Source organism: Pseudonaja textilis, chromosome 1, assembly GCF_049901715.1.
Source record: "Pseudonaja textilis isolate UNSWEBS1 chromosome 1, rPseTex1.2, whole genome shotgun sequence".
Classification (NCBI taxonomy): domain Eukaryota; kingdom Metazoa; phylum Chordata; class Lepidosauria; order Squamata; family Elapidae; genus Pseudonaja; species Pseudonaja textilis.
In genome coordinates, this window is record NC_141990.1 from 90786421 (window position 1) to 90807218 (window position 20798).

Below are 20798 nucleotides of genomic sequence, written 5' to 3' on the forward strand. Positions count from 1 at the left end.
AAGATTATAAATTTTTAGCTAATGATTTAAATAAAGAAGGAATCCATTTTAAATGGTTAATCCCGGAAGGGATGTTAATTACATGGAAAGAGAGGAAAATCAAAATAGAATCGATAGAACAGGCCCAAGTTTTTCATCAACAGCTCACAGATAAGAATAGTCAACCCACCAAAGAAGAACCTAAAACAAGACCACAGGAGGTCCGATATTATCACAGAACCCAAAAGGAACGACTTTCTCCAATTTCAGGAAGTGATAATCCACAACATGGGAGAGAAGAGCAAATCCCACAACAACAACAACAACAAGAGAACCGAATCATTACTAGGCAAAAATCTAAGCAGAAGTAGATAAATGGTGGAGGGGAAGAAGTTGCTCTCCATCAATATAAACGGATTAAATTCATTATCAAAAAGAAAAAGGATATTCTCAAAACTTATTCAACATAACGCAGATATAATATGTCTTCAAGAGACACATATTTCGAAAAATGACGAAAGACATCTAATTTGTCCAAAATTAGGTAAACTTTTTACAGCACCGGCCGACAAACACAAGAAAAAAGGAATTGCAATTTACGTAAAACAAGATGTAAAGGCAGAATTAATCTGGTCGGATCCCGAAGGAAGAACTCTGGTTATACAAGTTTGGATAAACCACATCACATTTTTACTTGTAGCAATCTATGCCCCAAATGATGACCAGGGAAATTTTTAAACACCTTCACCAAAAAATAGTAGGCTTTGAAAAAGAAACATTTGCTTGATTGGCGATTTTAACTCCATTGCAGACTACCAGAAAGACCATAGTAATATGGGGAAAAACAAGAAGGGGAAAAGGGAACTTTCTGCGGCATGTAAGGAAATGTTGAGAGAGCTAAATTTAAAAGATCTATGGAGGGAACGGAATCTTGAAGGAAAACAATTTACATACTATTCTAACCCACATAAGACTTGGACCAGAATAGATATGGCTTGGATGGATTTGGACTTGGCTAATGAAATAAAAGAAATCAAAATCCTACCGAATGAATGGGCTGATCATAACCCAATACAGCTAATTTGGAGAGATAGGAGACGAATAAAAAAAAGATGGACACTAAACAACCAAATTGTAAACGAAGAAGAGTATATTAATAAACTGAAAGAGGAGCTAAACTATTTTCTAAAAGATAATAATAATGAAACAACTTCAAAACAGAACATTTGGGATACTATGAAAGCAAGTATAAGAGGCACAACAATTTCCTATAATGCTATGAGAAACAAGAGAATTTATGCCCAACAAAACGTGTTACAACAACAAATCCAAGACTTAGAAATACAATTACAAAAACCCTAAGATCCAAGGACTACAAAATCAGTTAATACTAGCCAAACATAAGCTGAATTTAATTGAACAAGATAAAATAGAAGTTAGCTTGAGAAGGTCCAAACAAAATTATTTTGAACACGCCAATAAATCAGGAAGATGGCTATCTTATAAACTTAAAAAAGAAAAAGAAAAGAGATTGATACACCAATTAATAGACGAGAAAGGCATCCCACAACATGAGATTGAGAAGAAAAAGGTTATTATATTAAACTATTTTCAAAGATTATATAAAAAAGAAGAAATCAATGAGGATAAAATAAGAACTTATCTGGAGAATACGAATGATAAAACAATAGGGGAAGGAGACAAAGAATTACTAAATAAGGATATTACATGGTCTGAGTTAAAATCTGCAATGGAAAATCAATGTAATAATAAATCCCTGGTCCAGATGGGATTCCAGTAGAATTGTATAAAGCCACAATAGATTTAGTAGGGCCTCTGATGCTGGAAGTGTTTAACAAGTACTTTTGGCTGCCAAAATGCCAGACTCATGGAGGGAGGCGTTGATTGCGTTAATTCGAAGGAGGATGTGGATGCCAGATATATCAACAATTATAGACCAATCTCACTTTTAAACGCTGATTATAAATTATTTACCTCAATTATAGCGAATAGAGTAAAACAAGTTTTAAATTTATACATTCATGAAGACCAAAATGGTTTCCTTCCATTCCGCCAAATTAAAAACAATTTAAGAACCGTTATTGACGTCTTAGAATATTATGAAGCTCATCCAGAGAAACAATTTACACTCATGTTTCTAGATGCGGAGAAAGCATTCGATAACTTACATTGGCACTTTTTAATACAAAAAATCTATAACATGAATCTGGGCACTAAATTCGAGAATATTATCACAACAATTTACAATACCCAACAAGCCAATATACTAATTAATGGTGAACAAACAGGCCCACTAAGCATTGAAAAGGGCATTAGACAGGGTTGCCCTCTCTCACCCCTCTTATTTATATTTGCTTTAGAATCATTGTTAACGCGGATAAGACAAAATTCTGAAATCCAAGGAGTTAGGGTCAAAGCAGAGGAATATAAATTACAGGCGTTTGCAGACGATATGGTTTTCTTCCTAGAGGATCCCATGGAAAAAGGACATAATCTAATAAAAGAACTAGAACAATATGGCTCAGTAGCAGGATTAAAGATTAACAGAAATAAGACGAAATTACTGACTAAAAATCTAACAGAGAACCAGAGGAAAGAATTAGAAAAAACCATGGGGATACAGGCAACAAAAAAGGTCAAATATTTAGGCATATGGTTAACACCACATAGTAAATCACTCAAAGAGAATAATTATGATAAACTGTTACAGCAAATTAAGAAAGATCTAGAATCTTGGAATAAGTTGCAGCTTTCTCTACTGGGCAGGATTGCCACAATCAAAATGAACATCTTACCAAAACTCCTTTACTTATTCCAGACAATCCCAATAAAATTACCAAAAATTTTTTTGATGATATAAATAAGGTAACTCTTAAATTTATTTGGCAAGGGAAAAAAGCTAGAATCAGTATTAAGGCCTTACAAGATGCAAAAAGTAGAGGTGGGCTAGCGCTTCCAAACTGGGAATTATATTATTGGGCAGCCAACTTATTATGGTTAAAAGACTGGGTCAATTTACGGAACAAAAGAACTCTAGTCTTGGAAGGGCACGACCTTCAGAGAGGATGGCACGCATTTCTATGGGATGTGGGGAAAACTAAACAGGCGTACTTTCATAGACATCTTATTAGAGATTCACTATTAACTAATTGGAAAAAATATGTAAAAAACATTATTTAAAAATTCGATTTGGCTTTCAACAATGGAGGCAATGGTTCATCCCAACAATTTGGATATAACAAAAACACTAAATATAAAGATTTATTAGACCCTTTAGGAAAATTAAGAACTCGACAGGACTTACAGGAACAGGGATTTAAAATTGATCAGTGGTTATATATACAAATCCATAGTAGATACAAACAAGATATCAAAGAGTTTGGAATCTATAGCAAATTACAATACTTAGATAAAATCTTATTAGGATCAAATAAAAATAATATCTCTAAATTTTATAAATATTTACTGGAGGTAGAATTAGAGCAAGAGATAGTGAAAGGGAACATGATAATGTGGAGTAGGAATATTGGAAGAAGCATTACATTAACAGAATGGGAAAAGATCTGGAATAGAATCATTAAGATTACGAAATCTGCGGCGTACAAAGAAAATATGTATAAAATGTTATATAGATGGCACTTATCCCCTTCGAGGTTAGCGAAAATGAACCCAAACTCTAGTCCAAAATGTTGGAAATGTAAAAACATAGAGGGAACCTACTTTCATATGTGGTGGACCTGTAAAGAAGCCCAGAAATACTGGCAAAAAAATAGAAAATGGCTGGAGGAGATAACCAAAGAACAAATCGAATACAAACCAGAGTTCTTCCTACTAGGGATCTCTGATAAACATTTTCCTAAAAAGACGAAATATATAATAATTCATATTCTAACTGCGGCCAGATTAGCATTTGCCCAGTGCTGGAAATCATCCTGTTTACCTATAGATCAATTGGTCATTCAGAAAATATGTGACTGCGCAGAAATGGACAATTTAACCATAGCTCTTAAAAATAAAGAGTCTTCAGCATTTGATAATAATTGGAATGCGTGGTATAATTGGTTATATCAGAGATAAACTGTTCAAGGAATAATGGGTAATTTAAGCATAAATAGTGATAAGATGTGTATATTTAAAGTAAGGTAGGAGAATTGGATCTTGCAGACTGTCAAAAAGAATATCTGTTTGGTTTTAACGTATTTTCTTTTTTCTTCCGTCTCTTTTTTTTTTCTCTCTCTTTTATACTTCTTTTTCTCCTTTTTCGGTCGCAAGACCGAGCGTTTTTTTTCTTTCTTTTCCTCTCTCTTTCTCTTCTTTCTTTCTTCTTTTTTTCTCTATGTAATGTTGTTATGTTATTTTTTAATTGTAAATTCAATAAAATTTATATATATATATAAAAAAAAAGAAATATATAAACCAGGATAAACATTTTAAAACTGTATCTTTAAGAAAATGCAAAACTGTAATTAGGTGTGGTTTCTCAAACGGCCATCAGATGGAGCCAGAAACCTGGTTTGTCTTAGTCTAAGTCTCAGTGTGAGTGTATCTCTGTTTCCTTCTGTTGGAAAGTATTGCCGTTGCTCCATTTCTTCTAATTGACTGATATTACTGGATTTAATGTAAGTCTGATACTGAACTGTTTTTGACACTGGAATTTGATATTTGGATTATCCCTGGATTGAAAAAACTGACTGATTTACTTGTGAATGATTTTGGATTGCTTATCTTGAACTTTGCTTAAACAGTCTGGAAGTAAAAACCTACATTTACTGTACAGTGTATCTGTGTACTGTGTGTGTATTATTCAAACACTTCTCTTAAATATGTCTCCCTGTATGCGCTCATTCTCCTAATGGGGAATTACCTCAATAGTTTCTTTAAAGAATGAGTTTAGCCTTAGGCTGTATTTCTATCTGCTAGAAAAAAATATGAAGCAGTAATAACTACAGACTGTCCTTGTAAGTAAACTTATCAACAGAGTCTTGTTTCAATTTATATTGCTAAAATAAATGATGTATTGTTTGGGATTTTGAATTAGTCTTATTGTAGTGCTAGCAATATATCAATTTCCTTATTATCAGTGAAATATTAAGAACACTTTTAGCTACTGGAAATTTAATTTTTTTTACAATTGCTGCCAGTAGAAATGGTAACATTTTCATGGAAGATGATTAGATAGATAGATAGATAGATAGATAGATAGACAGATAGATAGATATGTAGAAAGATAGTATGACCCCTCTCCTAGAAGAATGAAATATTCTAGGAAATATTTAAAAGGCAGAATATTTCCCCTAAAAGAGAAATGGAAATCTTAAGGGACACAGAAACTCAGCCCCAGCAGATATTTTGGTACCAGCTTATCTACAAGACAAAAGACTAGACCATCTTATCTCCAACACAAAAGATCTTCAGCACTAGGGTGATAGGATTAGCCCTCACTCAGATCCAAATCAGGAAAAAACCATTAAGCCATAACAGGAATTGCCTAAAGCCCCTTCATTACATCACTCAGCAAGATTCAACCAAGCTTGGGACTCAAGACAACCTAGAAAGGTACCCCTGCATAGCCCCATGGGAGTCTGACAACCAGTCAGGATACATTTCTTGCCACAGAAACAGGAGGTAAGTTCCTAAGTCCAACAGAGGGTATCAGTCTCTCTCCCTCTCTCAACCATGTGCTCAGTTTGGCCCGGGACCTCAAACCATGTGGTCCTGTTCCACCATTAAACCATCCTTCCAAGCAGTCTCCATGTTTCCAGTGTCTTTCTTCCCACTTGGAACTGAACCCAGATGGACATTTCTTCCAACAGACAGACAGACAGACAGCAATAGCAATAGCACTTAGATTTATATACTACTTTACAATACCTGACAGCCCTCTTTAAGTGGTTTACAGAGTCAGCATATTGCCCCCAATAGATGCTAGGTAGGAGACAGAGGAAGAGAGTTTGGATAGCCACCTCTTAAAATCTTCCAGGGCATATCTGTTAGGTTGAGGGTATTAAGAGCTCAGTATCCCACGATTCTGTCTGTTGTATAAGCAAATAAAGAACTGAACTCTGGCTGAACTGTTCCACATCCTTCTTGGGCTTAGCTTGCCACTGGGCCCGAGAAGGAAGCAGCCAAGCAGGGAAAAGCTTTCCAAATCCATTGCTGGCTTTAGCTACAATTTTATGGATATTTAGTGGTCTGGCAATCAATGTTGCATTTTTTTCTTCTTCTTCAGCTGGGTATTTCCTGTGTTTGTTATACTGTATTCATTTTACTAATGGTGGATACAAAAGGGGATTGGCCCTGTTGACAGGTGACCAGAGTATCTTACCTTAGCATATGGTGCATTTTTGAAACTACCAAGGTGCAATGCGTTAAAATAACACTCTGCTTGGGGAAAAAAACTAGTGGCAAGGTTATTTGTTTCCTTCCCAAACTTACACAGTCATTGCTGACAGACTTTTTTAAAGGTTACAGAAGAACTCGGCTATATACCATAAATGCAGTGAGAAACCAGTTTAAAAACTTTTTCAGAGCATTTTAAGATTACTCGGAGATGGAAGAGTTCAACTATATATCATACACGCAGTGAGAAACCAGTTTAAAAAACTTTCTCAGAGCAAAAAATCATAACATATATCCTGTTATGATCAAAGGAAGCTTCTAATTTGGGTCATAATGCATTCATCTTCTTTCCTTAAGCCACCATCATTTATTTTCATGTGGCTTATGTATATCCTAACTTTGTTGCAAAAAGAATTGCAGCCAGCATGACCTCCTTCTACAGGGGTGGGATTCAACCGATGTTACTACTGGTTTGGTGGCTACGTTTTTTAAAATTTTTACTTGGCAATCCAAACTCTCTTACTCTTTACTTCAGTAAGATTTTATAAATAGCATACAAATATATAGAAGTTTAATTTCTGGTCAGTTAGGCCCTGCTGTTACTTTGGCTTCTTCTTACTGGAAGTTGTTCTTTGATATTAACTCATGATCCAATTCCTTGGCTGCATTTACAGTGCATTTACAACAGATGTCTAAGTTTAAACAAAGCCATTTAGATTAAAGAAAACCTGAAGCAGTAATGCCTACACTAAAGCATAACCTGTGTAGTAATAAATTCACCACTGTCAGAAGATGGCTTTTAAATGAAAACTACACAGCCATTTTATTTTTCTCTCTTACAGTTTCAGGCGGTAGAGGGTTCATGCAGAACCCCCTAATTTCTGATTTATTACCCTCCAAGTCTCTCCAACCAAAGGGAGTGTTCTTTGCCATCATGAAATTCACCAGACTCAGGTTTCACAATGATCCTGCGTGGATCTCTTACTCCAGTAGAAATATGTACTTCAAGTCGACCTCCATTCAGGAATAGAGCATAATACACCTGTAAGAAACCACAAGCATTTCAGCAGAAAGCATTTATTCCTAATTTTATGATTTTTACAATCATTTTCTCCAAGATGACACAGACTCCTTTTCTGGTAATTCAGAAAAGGGCACACAGGGGAAAAAAAATCCCATTACAGTATTAGTTAGATGGCACGCAAGTTTAATAAATTATTGTTATTAAATTTGGAGAACCTGGCTAATTTTAGCCACCAGCAATGATTTGAAGGTATGATGGACTTCTAATCTGTATCATTGTACTGATATCATTAAAAAGGGAAGGGAATATGTGTGTATCATCTGAATACATCACTGAAAACCAGAGTTTGAATGGTACTCTTTCCATAGTTTCTAAAAGTGTTATGAAGATTTCCTTAAACAGCTCTTCTAAGGTGTTCCTTAAATCATACACCAAAGGAGCAGAATGGCACAATTCAAGAAGACCAAGACAAATTTAACCATGCCACCCCAACATGCTCCATCTCACAAGAAAAGTGCAGAGGATGTCCTGGCTATGGTCTCGATCTGCTGCTCAAGCAGGAGCCAAAAGTCCAGGACAAATTCAAGACTGTGGATCTGCTCTACGGGGAAAGTGCAATCCTCTTTGGAACTAGAGAGAGAGACTTTCTCTGGAGTCAGAAGGGATATTCTTACCCACTTCACCTGCTATGTTTAAATCCCCAGCAGTCTCCTAGCACCAAGTCAGTTGCTTCTCTCCTTGTTTAGCTTCCATACATTGCTTCTTGCCTTGCCTTCTGGTGCTTTGGAAAATAGGTTGACCCCCTCTTCTTTGTGGCAGCCCCTCAAATATTGGAACACTGCTATCATGTCACCCCTAGTCCTTCATTCCACTAGATACCCAATTCCCGCAACTGTTCCTGTTTTGCCCCTAGGGTCCAATTGTTTTTGTGGTTGTCTGCACTCTTTCCAGAATCTCCACATCTTTTTTATATTGTGGTGACCAAAACTGGATGTAATATTCCAAGTGTGGTCTTCCCAAAGCATTATAAAATGGTACTAACATTTCACATGATCTTGATTCTATCCTTCTGTTAATGCAGCCTAGGACTATGCTGGCTTTTTTGGCAGCTGCAGCACACTGCTGGCTCATATTTAAGTAAGTGTCCACTAGGACTCCAAAATCCTTCTCACAGTTACTGCTGTTGAGCCACGTTTCATCTAATCTACACCTGTACATTTGGTTTTTCTTGCCTAAGTGTAGAACCTTGCTTTACTCTTCATTGAATTTCATTCATTCCCATAATTATAATTCACCCTTGCTTACTTTCTACAGCTCAGAGAAAGCGATTGGTCAAAGGCAATCAGTTGGCTTCATCCCTTCATTGGCAGCAAGAGTAGTCACAGGGTTTTTTTGGTTTCTAGTTTCATGATTTTTATCACAGCATCAAACTTTCCATTCTCTTCCCTTCCCCTCCTTTTCTAAATATAAACCCCGTATCAATTAAGCTATTAAGCTGCTTAAATGTTATTTAATTAATTTATACCCTGTTTTTCTATCCTGTCAATTAAAATAATTTTAAAATAATACAATAAAGATTAAAATGTTATTTGATTTAAAGCTGTTAGAAGAAGAACTGAATGAATTTTCTTGAGACCGCATTCCATTTTAGGATGTTGTAAACTAAACCTGGAATAATTCAGTACAAAAATCTGAGCATGTACCTGCCAATTATTTACTCATAAGAGTCAAACAATCCCTTTATAATGCCATACCTGCCCTGTTTGTCTGCGTTTCCTTCTTGGAGGTACAGATATTTCATTAGTACCAAAGAGTATGATACCAGATTCATTTTTAGTACTGAAGGACAGGTGAATTTCTGTTCCCACTTCAAGAGAGACTGGAGGCATCTCCACAAAGCCAGGTTTAGGGAAGCTGACTGTGTAGATATTCTATAAGAAAGAAGGAATTGAATAAAAAATGTTTGTAACAGCAGATCATAATAAATGGTGCAACAGTTTACATTTCAAAGTGCTATACAAGCACTTCTCCATCTGTTAAATTATTCAGCATTTGAAAACATTTGTTAGGCTTAGGTTTTTATGTGAAGCTTCTTCCAGTATCCTATTAGTTTTGGTCGTGGATATCTAGGATTGGCAGATGGCTGCCAAAAATGTGCTATACCTTTGAAGTCCTCAGTACAGAGAACTATTAAGTAGTTGGGCATTCCCTTGATGTTCCTCTTCTTAGCTTGTCAATTACTCTCCTCTCCCTCCCCCTTTGCCCAGAACAGGAATCAGGTATGCCACAGGAGTTCAGAAGGAAAGTAAATGCAGAACTAGTGAAAGATGTGACAGGGGAAGGCTTCAGTAAGGAATTTCAAGGCACAAATGGATGGCTAGGTGGCAGCCCTGATAACCAGTATTATAGAAGTTGTCCTATTAACTACCTCACAGAAGAGGACTCAAGGACGGTATGATATCAGATGGTTCCTCTCAAAACTCCTAATAAGTTAATTCCAAACTTTGGATGGTAAAATTCAAAAAATGTATATGGACTGCCATATGGCGATGGTTTGAAGAACCCAACAGAGCTAAGGTAATGGTGGAGGAACCCTTAGATGGCAGAACAACACAGAGGTATATGAGATTGGTCTTATATGCTGGTGAATATGAAAAGTGATTGTCCTTGAGATATCCAAGTCCCTAGTTGCCATATATAGGTAGTCCTTGGTTTATGGCCAAAATTGGGAATTTTGATCACTAAGTGATGTGATTGTTAAGTAAACCATCGCATGACAGGACGTGATATTAATAACATTTTACTATGGTTAAGTGAATATTGTGGTTGTTAAGCAATTCATATGGTCTTCAAGTGAATCATACGATCATTAAGTGAATTCAAAGGTATTCCTCAATTGACTTTGCTTGTTGGAAGCTGGCTGGGAAGGTCATGACTGCAATCAAATGAATGACCATAAAATACTGCAACCATCATAAATGTGAACTAATTGCCAAATGCCCAAATTGCAATCAGATGACTGCAAGGATGATAGAATAGTTACAACCTTGAGAAAGAAGGTAAGTCACTTTTTTTGAAACCATAGTAATTTCAAACCGTCATTAAATGTACAGTTGAAAATGAAGGAATACTTGTAATGAAACTTTGGTTTGATGGAATAGACGCAATGGAAATCTATGTTTAAATTTTACCACTGAAACAATGGTAGCAAACAATGTAACTCAACAGAAATCTGCATTATAACGTAATTGTTTATGTGATTGATTTAATTGATTTCTATGCTATTAATCTTTTATGCTATTTTTGTAAATTATACACACATGGATTTAATTTTCTCCTTCCCCCTTCAAAGTCAAGCTCCTTTACTTGTCACTGGATTATTATTATTATTAGCATTTCAGCTTGTTAACTGAGCTCAACTCATCGATAAACTATTCAAGGCTTGATTTGTGGTTTAACTGTTTTTCACACTGGTAGATATTAAAGTGCTTTATTTCACTTTATTAAATAACTAGTGTTATATGAGTTCGGCTTAGTTTGTCCAATATACTACTGTAGAATATATTTAAGAATTGTCCTTAGCAACTCTGCTTGAAATGTCCATATATATATATTGTCTTAGGTACCTTAGTGCAAGTAGTGTAAAATATAAATAACCCACATATATAATACAATTTGTTGTAGTGGAAATCTCTCATATAATTAATACAATAAATATATAGTAACTTGTGAAAGGAGAAGGAGAAATTTATACAAAAATTTATTGCAAGGTAAGTTTCTCCTTTCTTAATTAGTACCGTGCAAGTTATAACTTAGCTGTTTGCTAATGTAAATTACTAGTTTTAACTTGTTCAAGGAGAACACAGAGAGTTCAAAAACTAACCTGCAATGTGCACCCTCTGGTAATTCCAAGATAGTCAGGACTACTTAAAAGATTATATGGTGTCCGGGAAATTTCAATATCTTTGAGACAGCCTGCATATTTCTTTGTGTTTACTTCTGGTCTGTCAATATAAAGTAAAAATAGAGTTATTTTCAAGAAACATTCCAGGATGTAAAGAATTGTTCTATAAAACCATGTGAATATGATTTTCATACTGGTCCAATTCAAAGAATCAGGTGTTTCCTTAAAGACCAACACATTCATGATAAATAAAATTTCATGGGCTTACGAGCCACTGAACTCATGAATTGCTACTATAATACACATGGACAAAATTCTTTCTACAAAGAATTGCTACTCTTCTAGAATATAATGGCGAAGGATTAAATTAATTCTTGTACAGTGTCTTATGTGATATAAGCATTTAAGGAACACTGTTATTAAATGTATCCCTTGATTATAATGATTTAGGGATTTCTAGTTTTTAAAACAAACTACAAACTGGGCTAAAGAAACAAACATGAGAAATCCCAACCAGAATAATGATAATGACTAAAATACAGGTAGTCCCAAGTAGTCCTCAGGTTATGTCCATTTGTTCAATCACTGTTCAAAGTTACAACAGTGTTGAAAAAATGAACTTACAACCGGTCCTCAAAGTTCTAGCTGTCACAGCAATCCCTTGGTCACATGATCAAATTTGGGTGGTTGGTGACTGGCCCACATTTATGACACCCCCCCACCCCACTGAGTCCTTCATCATCTTCACCTGCCTCCCTTCACTTGTATTGACTGATGCTAGTTGGCCTCAAGCCATTTGTTAAAGGGACTCTACTGACCATGATATGCAGGCCCATGCTTCAGCTTGCTGCTTGGCCACCTTGCTCTGTGTGAGAAGCTTTGGGGAAATGGCTGCCTGCAATCACTACCAATTATCTCAGCCATAAAACAATTACTACCAACCTGCCTTTAATCGAGGACCTGTATACTGCACAAGTCAAAAAGAGGGCTGTGAAAATATTTACAGACCCCTCACATCCTGGACATAAACTGTTTCAACTCCTACCCTCAAAATGACGCTATAGAGCACTGCGCACCAGAACAACTAGACACAAGGATGGTTTTTTCCCAAACGCCATCACTCTGCTAAATAAATAATTCCCTCAACACTGTCCAACTATTTACAAAGTCTGCACTACTATTACTATTAATATTCTCATCATTCCTTATCGCCCATCCCCTCCCACTTGTGACTGTGTGACTGTAACTTTGTTGCTTGTGTCCTTACAATTTATACTGACTGTTTCCTAGTATGAATTGATTGCTTATTGTACCCTATGACTATCATTAAGTGTTGCACCTTATGATTCTTGACGCTTGATGAATGTATCTTTTCTTTTATGTATACCGAGAGTATTTACACCAAGACAAATTCCTTGTGTGTCCAATCACACTTGGCCAATAAAGAATTCTGTTCTATTCTATTCTATTCTATTCTATTCTATTCTATTCTATTCTATTCTATTCTGTTCTGTTCTGTTCTGTTCTGTTCTGTTCTGTTCTGTTCTATTCTATCCTATCCTATCCTATTCCATTCTATTTGGGGGAGGCACTATGGAAATATCCCTGGTTTGTTGCCATTTGGGAAGATTTCCTAGGCAGCAGTGGTGTGCAAATAGTCCTCAACTTACATATCATTGCTGCTTAGGAAATCCTCCCACTAGGCCACAAGCCAGGGACATTTCCATGGGACTTTCCAAAATTACAGCAGCACTGAAAAAAGTGACTTATAACCATTTTTCACAGTTACACCTCTTGCAGCATCCCCGTGGCCATGTGTTCAAAACAGAGATGCTTTGTTCATATTTATGATGGCTGCTATATCCCAGTGTCCTGCGATCATCTTTTATGACTTTCTGACAAGCAAAGTCAATGGGGAACCCAGATTCACTTCACAACTGGCTTACTAACATAACAACTGCGGTGATTCACTGAACAACTGCAGCAAGAAAGATCACTTAACAAACATCTCACTTAACAACAGAAATGTTGTGCTCAATTGTGGTCATACATTGAGGATTACCTGTACTACATGGGGGACTCATGGCCCTGGGCCCTTCCCATTGGGGTGGCAGCACTCACCACTCTCCTGCTTGCAGCAACCCCCGCTGGCATTTCTGCTATCCACTTGCTGGTTCTATGACAATTCACCATGGCCAACTCACCATGGCTAACTCGCCACAGCCAACTTGCCATGGTCACCTTGCTACAAGACAACTCACTGCAGGAGAAGAATTACACTAATACCGAAGAAATGATGTCGTAGAATAATTAAAGAAAGGATGCAAAAGGAGGGACAGAATGAAATGTGAATTGCAATTTTTTTAAAATTTTTTATTTATTTTAAATAATTAAATAGTCTCACAGTGACAATTTACTGTCTGCCATGGGGAGTTGGCCACAGTGAGTTGGCTGTGGTGGGTTATCCTATTCCCAAACTTGTCTAGTGTCTACTTGTGGCTTCTGCCTGTGCTTGCTATGCTCACCCATGGCAATACCACCCATGCGCCCTAATCCCCCAGCCTGCCAGTGGCATCCAAAGGCACTTCCTAGTACCTGTCCCTGGTCCCTGCCCTCCTGCCCATAGCCTACCAACTTGCTAACTTAGGACTCCTACCTCTTCTCACAATATGATCATATGACGTCTTCACTTAATGACTGTAGCTGTTAGGACCATACAGACAATATGGACAATAGCAATAGGGACTGACGAAACTACTAAGCGATGCAGTCATGTGACATTACACTTTAGGATGGGATCCTTTAGCAATGGAAATTACAGTCCCAATTGCTATCATAACCTGAGGATTACCAATAACCAGAGTTAAGTATGATCAGAGTTACATTTATGTTGTTGTGACTCCGGGATTGGAATCTGCTCCATTGGCATATGTGAGCTCGAGCGAAGATGATTTGGCAGTGAAATTTGAGCCTGCATTGCTGAGTGATTCTGAGGGCAGCCAGGATGAGGAAGTGGACTTAGTTATGAGAGACGAACCTGATTTATTGGAGGTGAATTTCCCCGAATCTCCCTCTCTGACTACACAGCAGCTGGGAACAGTTAATCAGGAAAACATGCAAGTGGTTTCAAGTGCGGAGGAGGAGGGGTTTGAGGGATCTTGGCTTGACGTGAGAAATAGACAGAGATTGAGACGTCAATCTCAATTGGGAAAGAAGTGTCAAGCCAGTGATTAATGAGACTGACACGCCCCCTTTAGGGGATAAAAGGAAACATATTGGCTTGAGAAATTTGCCAGAAGCAAAGTGTCTTGTTAGAGTGAAAGTCTTGTGAAGATTCTCTGAGGCATTGTGATTTATAGGCACTTCAGGTTTGCCAAACAGATATCAGATTTACTGCTGAGGACTGGAAAAACTTCAGCAGTTATCTTGGTTGGGGTTTGTTTTTAGTTGCTTATAATTTTGGAACTTCAGAATTGTGACTGCTCACCTGTGGATTCAGGTGAGGCATAACATATGTTCATTCGGTTATACAGTACATACAGCATACTTTGCCTCCCATAATCTAAATATGCCCATGTTTATTTTTCTAATACTAGAATTTCCAGTTAAAGATATTCTAACAATTTACTAGCCTGACATGTGATCACCGTTATTGTGCAATTCTGAAAATATATTGCTACTTTTAATGTTTACATTTGATTTGTGCTATATCACAAATCAAAAATGTAATTTAAAATGCATTCTACTGTGTGTCTTGAAGTCTTGAATAGAAGAATCTAACTTCAGACTTGCAACAACAGCAACACATTGCAATAATCCAAAGACCCTCCACCCCAGGACCAATTAATTCTGACTTTTTATCAATCTTTACCATGTTACCACTCCACTAGCCAGGAAAAATGAATAGATTGGTATCGGCTTTTGTACAGAAGATAGGCTACAGAAGATGGAGGTATCCTGAGATAACTTATACACTTACCAACTTACCATCCAAGTGAAAGATGCTTGTGAAAATAAGAATTTAATATCTGGCATTAGATATGAAACACAATCATTCACAATTCATATATGTACAGAATTGCAGTACACTCTAATTTAACAACTTAAATGTTCAATAAACAGCCCTTTTTAAAATTTTACTTCATTGTTGTTGGTAGGCTTTCTTTTTTTTAATTGCGCTAAAGCCATCTCAGCAAAGCGTAGCATCCATCTTTCAAAAATTGGCAATACCCAGAAGTTTAGATTAAAAAAGAAGGAACTATCTCCATTCTATTCTATTTTACCAACTGAAGTTAATGTAAGAATTGGGTAATTTGCATGCTGTTTATTCTCGTTTCCCTGTGGACACCAGCAGAGCTAGAGAAACAGATCTGGTAATAATAAATACAATTTAATTTAAACTTAGTGTCAAACATTATTCTCCCATGTGAATTTTTCTCTGCTTCTTAAAATCTATTGCATTTTTATAAACAACTTTACTTCCCTCTAGACAAAATATTTCTTGGCTGTATGATGTCCAGATTCAGAAATTTGATTTGAAGTGATTTGATCAAATCCCTCAATGAATCATTGTTCTGAATGAAGCTGTCAAATCCAATTGGGAACTCACAATCAACTCACAAAAATCACATTGGTCTAGAAAATCTACTTGAACCAAATTGAAATGTTGAAATAACTCCAAAATTGATTTTATGGTTCATTTTTAAGCAGAGGCCATGGTATTCCTTAATTACTTATTTAAAGGAACAGAGCATAGTTTACAGACATTGGTAAGAAGAAAATCTCTGTCCTCAGGCTTATCATGTGAACTTAAATTCTAATGTTGGCATACACATGTATAGGGGCCATCTGAATAAAGGAAGTCTTGGAAACAATTTTGAGGTTTTGTTCTGAAGCAATGAAAAAAATGAAGTTAATTAAAAATGCTATACATAGAATAAATAACAGAATTGGAAGGGACCTTGGAGGTCATCCGGTCCAACACCCCTACTCAAGCAGGAGAATCTATTCCAAATATTAGCCTCTACCTAGGATTGAACTCACAGACTCATGATTGTGACTTGAGAGTTCCACCTCTAGACCACCATGATAGACAAGGCTTTAGCTTCTAGAGTCAATGGAAACAAATCTGAATGTTATTACCAGGACTGCGAAACAGAATGTTTAGCTACTAAGGCAGTCTTCTGCAACCCATGAGGCACAGGGAAAAATAACAGGGGAATGAGAATGATCAGCTTTATATCTGCCTTACAACAAGCATACACTCTTGTCTTCTGTTCAACACAAATTGCTGGACTATTTGGATTTTTATCCAGCTCAATCCCAAAGGACATTTCCTTAACCCACACAGAGAAAAAGATATGTTCTTGAAAGAGACATTCCTCTAGGCTTTCAGAAAATATAAGACTTTAGTTCTTCTAGACTGATGATTTCCAGAAGCACTGGACTGAGGCTCACATCAAGGGAATTGCTGTCTCAACCTTCTCAAATACACCTGCTTGAAAAGACCAGGTTAGATAGTGATTTTTTTAAAAAATAAATCTATCCATGTTTTCAAATCCTCACTCCTCCAACTAAGTTGGATCATTAATCTAACCCACACTGAGTTGCAACATGGACTGCTTTTTAAAGATAGTATTATTATTATAACTCATAATAGCTACACCTTTTCCTTTCCTTAGGATCCTGATCTAATTAATTTAAAGGGAATAAGGGGAGGGAAAAAAACCAAATGAAAACAAAACAAACAAGCAAACAAAAAAAGAAATTCAGCACAGCGAGACGTAAACCGCTGTGTGAAGATGATAGCTAAGTGTCTGTTGCTGCGATTGCGCTCAGCATGGGGCAGGCCTCCGTTAAGCACTTAGGGGGGGGGTAGCTTGATATGCTGCAGCAGGATCGGTTGCCGACTGAGCAAGCCCCAGAGCAGCAGCTGGAATAAAGACATACACAAATTGCTTTTGCTTTGCCACTGGCTGCAAGCGGCACTTAACCCATGCAAAGCTTACAGCATGCAAGCATTGATTTAAATGTTATGTCTTTTACCTTGATTTCATACTAGATTTTAAAAAAAACAGAAGAAAAATAAAAAAGGGAGAAGAAAAAAAACAGTTTTGTTATTACTTTTGACATTTTGGGGGGTAACAATACAGCTTTTTAGATAGGTTCAAATATAGTCTTAGGGAGTCGAGACATTTCTTTTAAATAACTTCCCATGTGTCATTGTTTTGTGAGTAGGGAATTACATGCCCAGACAAAGCAAAAGTTCAGGCAGGACTTAGCTAAGCTTAGTTTTTTTTTCTTCTCAACTTGATATAAGCATGGTAAATCTTGGGGCTCTTTTTAGAGTTGCAGCTTCTGATACTATTTTTGCATCTTCAGCTGGAATAGCAATAGGAACAGCACTTAAGACTTATATATCGCTTCATAGGGCTTTACAGCCCTCTCTAATGTGTTTACAGAGTCAGCCTATTGCCCCCAACAAACTATGAAGCAATATATAAGTCATTTTACCCACCTCGGAAGGGTCAAAGGCTGAGTCAACCTTGAGCCTGGTGAGATTCGAACTGCCAAACTGCTGGCAGCAGAAGTAGACTGCAGTACTGCATTCTAACCACTGTGCCACCCAGCTCTGAGGATTTTGCTACAGTGATTCATACCCATATTACCATTCAGGTAGGTTGCAATGCGTTTTACTTAAAATTGTATTTAAAGCTCACTTCAATACTACTTTCAAAATTCAGTAAACCACATGTTAACTAGTATTTGTCTTTGAGAACACTTGTGGTCAGAAACCTGCCCTTGCTATCAATTAGTTTGCAGGTTCAATTAAAAGTGCCATTTATTGACCACTATAGCTTGGCATCAGGGTATGGACAGACCCCTTACTCCAACCAAAATTGGCCAAGGGAGAGATTGTTTCTAGTATTTTATTTTGGAGAGCTAAAGGGAGCTGAGCCCAGAAACTGCTGTTTCTTAGAGGTAGCACCAATCTCTAGAATAGTTTTTCAGCTGAGTTCAGACTGGCCATCCGCCCCATTTCCCCAGTTTCATTCAGAAAAAATGTATTCTGGGGAGCATTGTAATCATACTTGCTTTTCTGGTGTTGTTTTATTGTTATTTAGCTTGTATATTTCTTCCATTGTTTTTATTTATATTGTTTTCACTATCAGGAATAGCTCATTTGTGGTGATGGTGAGAGTGCGAGAGAGAGTGAGCGCAGGAATTTTCTGGCCAAAATACTGGCACGACTTCACCGCTAAGATTAAGGTAGAGTTAAGCTACTGTCAGTGGCTTTCTTCAACACGGATCCCTTTTAAATACTTTTTGGGCTATGGACCATGGCCATGGAACCCCAAGATTTAACTCAAGATTTAAATAATAACATTTCTTCAAGACTTCATGGACTCCGTGTGACAACATTGTGGCTCTCCAGGGGCATGAACCACAAGTTGAGAACCACTGGAGCATGTGATTGGTGTGTGAGGTTGGAGAATAAAGTCAACAGCTATGCTGCCTTTCCCCTAACACATCCCTTTAACTGATAAAGGAGAATATCTGTAGCTCAGGGTTGAAATGAGGGGTAACATCATCATTTTAGTCAGGTACTACTAGCACCGATGATGTTACCTAGTTAGCGTAATGAAACGTCTGCAAGAAAGCAAGGACCCCTCACATCCCTTTGATTCCTATGCCATTTTAACTAATGGAGCAGGAGAGATTCAGTTCTGTGGCTGAGAAGATAAGACTAAGGGGAGATGTAAGAACCACACTGAATAGAAAGCCAAATGAAAGACCTTTAGTCATCTTTTACAGTTAGATTCTCTTAAAGGAACAGATGAAATTAATGGGCTATTTTATCAGCTGGCATCTTGGAAAGCCATGGAGACACTTCATTCCAAGATCTGCAGAGCCAGACAAAATTTTTGGGGAAAAAAGTCACATTTCAAAAATTATTATTGTATATTGCAGAAGTCAGGGGGCTGCATTTGACAGGAAGCTGGTGAAAGGGGGAAGATCTGGGATTTTCAGTCCATTGTTTTCCCTTTCAGATACTTTCTGTTTTTGTTTCATAAAGGTGTGTATTAAGCTGGTTAACACTTATTTTTCTTGATTTTCTGTTGAAAATGGGCAGGAAATCATTTGTTCAACAGATTTTCTGTGGAACTCAAGAGCTTAGACATATGGCCAATTAGAAGCAAATGGAAATAATAAATAACTGCATTGTTAGGTCCATTAAACAACAGAAGGTTATTTGGATTTGCTGCTCTTCATTCCAGATCTCTGTGTACAAGGATAAGAAGATTTTATGTCTATTATGATTAATTTATAAAGATAAAGTGGCTATAACTAATATATCTGGATTTTACAGTATTTGAACCTTTATTTCATTTATTTTTCTAAAAAAACATCCAGAAAGGTTCCATAGTTTATTTATGAACAGTTTAAATATCTAATAAATTCTAATACCTATACATCTTCCTACAGAATCAGAACTGAAAGCCTACAAAATGTGTTTTATACAAATAATTTACAAATAGGCAGGAATTTCAGGTATTGAATTCTGATGTAAATTAATAAAAAAAATCTGTTACAGGCATTATCAAAATACGGTCAAGTTATATAGTATGTCCTTTCTCAACTTCTTGATGCATGATTCCCAGGGAAAAAACATGGTTCAAAATGAGTTAGGTTGAGAAAGAACAGGAATATGTCAGTTTCTTTATACACACAGATGCCTTTTTTGTCAGCACATGTTCTTATTTGTTAAGGTCTATTGTAAGGCTCAATATTTTAGCAACATAAGGAAGCAAAATAAATGAATAGATGCCACTACTGAAAGATGAGCCTGGAAAATCCATCTTTCTCTTAAGTCCTCACTATGTGGGGTGGGTAGGCAGGCTGGAGAGGGAACCAACAATTTAGGAACCTGCATGCTTGTTCAATATTTAAACAAAATATGGGGCCAATCTAAGGTATACATACAATGCAAAGTGTCAACTAAAGACTACAAAGAGGAACTTTATAGGCCTATGCAAGGTACTCTCATTATCTTTAAAACAATGAAGGTCAAATCAGGTCACCCTGGTAAAGCTTATTCTCTACCATGTTAATAACCTCAAAAACAAGTGTTGGTTGTTATGTGGTGTGTGTATGTGCATGTATATATGTGTATGTATGTATGTGTGTGTATTATGTTTGTGTATGGGTATATAAATAAATAAAAAGACGTGTTTGAGATATTATTTTCTCTATTACATAAGCCATTATGGATTATGGAAAACTTAAAATGGACTTTTGATTCATCACTGGGATATATTCAGCAGAATATCAATTATGTAGCTATTAGGCAGTTACAAAAAATCAACAGAAAAACACACTTTTACAGACTTAAGTAGACTCTTATTCCTGTTGTTTGTTTTATTTGAAAGATGCAAAAGTTAGCATGAATGGAGGCATTAACAGGAAAAAGGAAGGGGCAAAAGATCTACATCAGGGGTCTCCAACCTTGGCAACTTTAAGCCTGGCGGA

General features: G+C 36.7%; 1 protein-coding gene across 1 annotated transcript in view; it reads right to left on the bottom strand.

The window, feature by feature from the left end:
- Window positions 1-20798, bottom strand: part of LAMA2 (laminin subunit alpha 2) — a 432393-nt gene that overhangs the window by 27992 nt on the left and 383603 nt on the right. Inside the window, exons 53-55 of the mRNA XM_087941278.1 lie at window positions 11247-11367; window positions 9118-9294; window positions 7233-7381 (exon numbers count right to left, since the gene is read on the bottom strand). Coding sequence (XP_087797404.1) covers window positions 7233-7381; window positions 9118-9294; window positions 11247-11367 — 447 coding nt within the window. The remainder of the gene's footprint in view (window positions 1-7232; window positions 7382-9117; window positions 9295-11246; window positions 11368-20798) is intronic.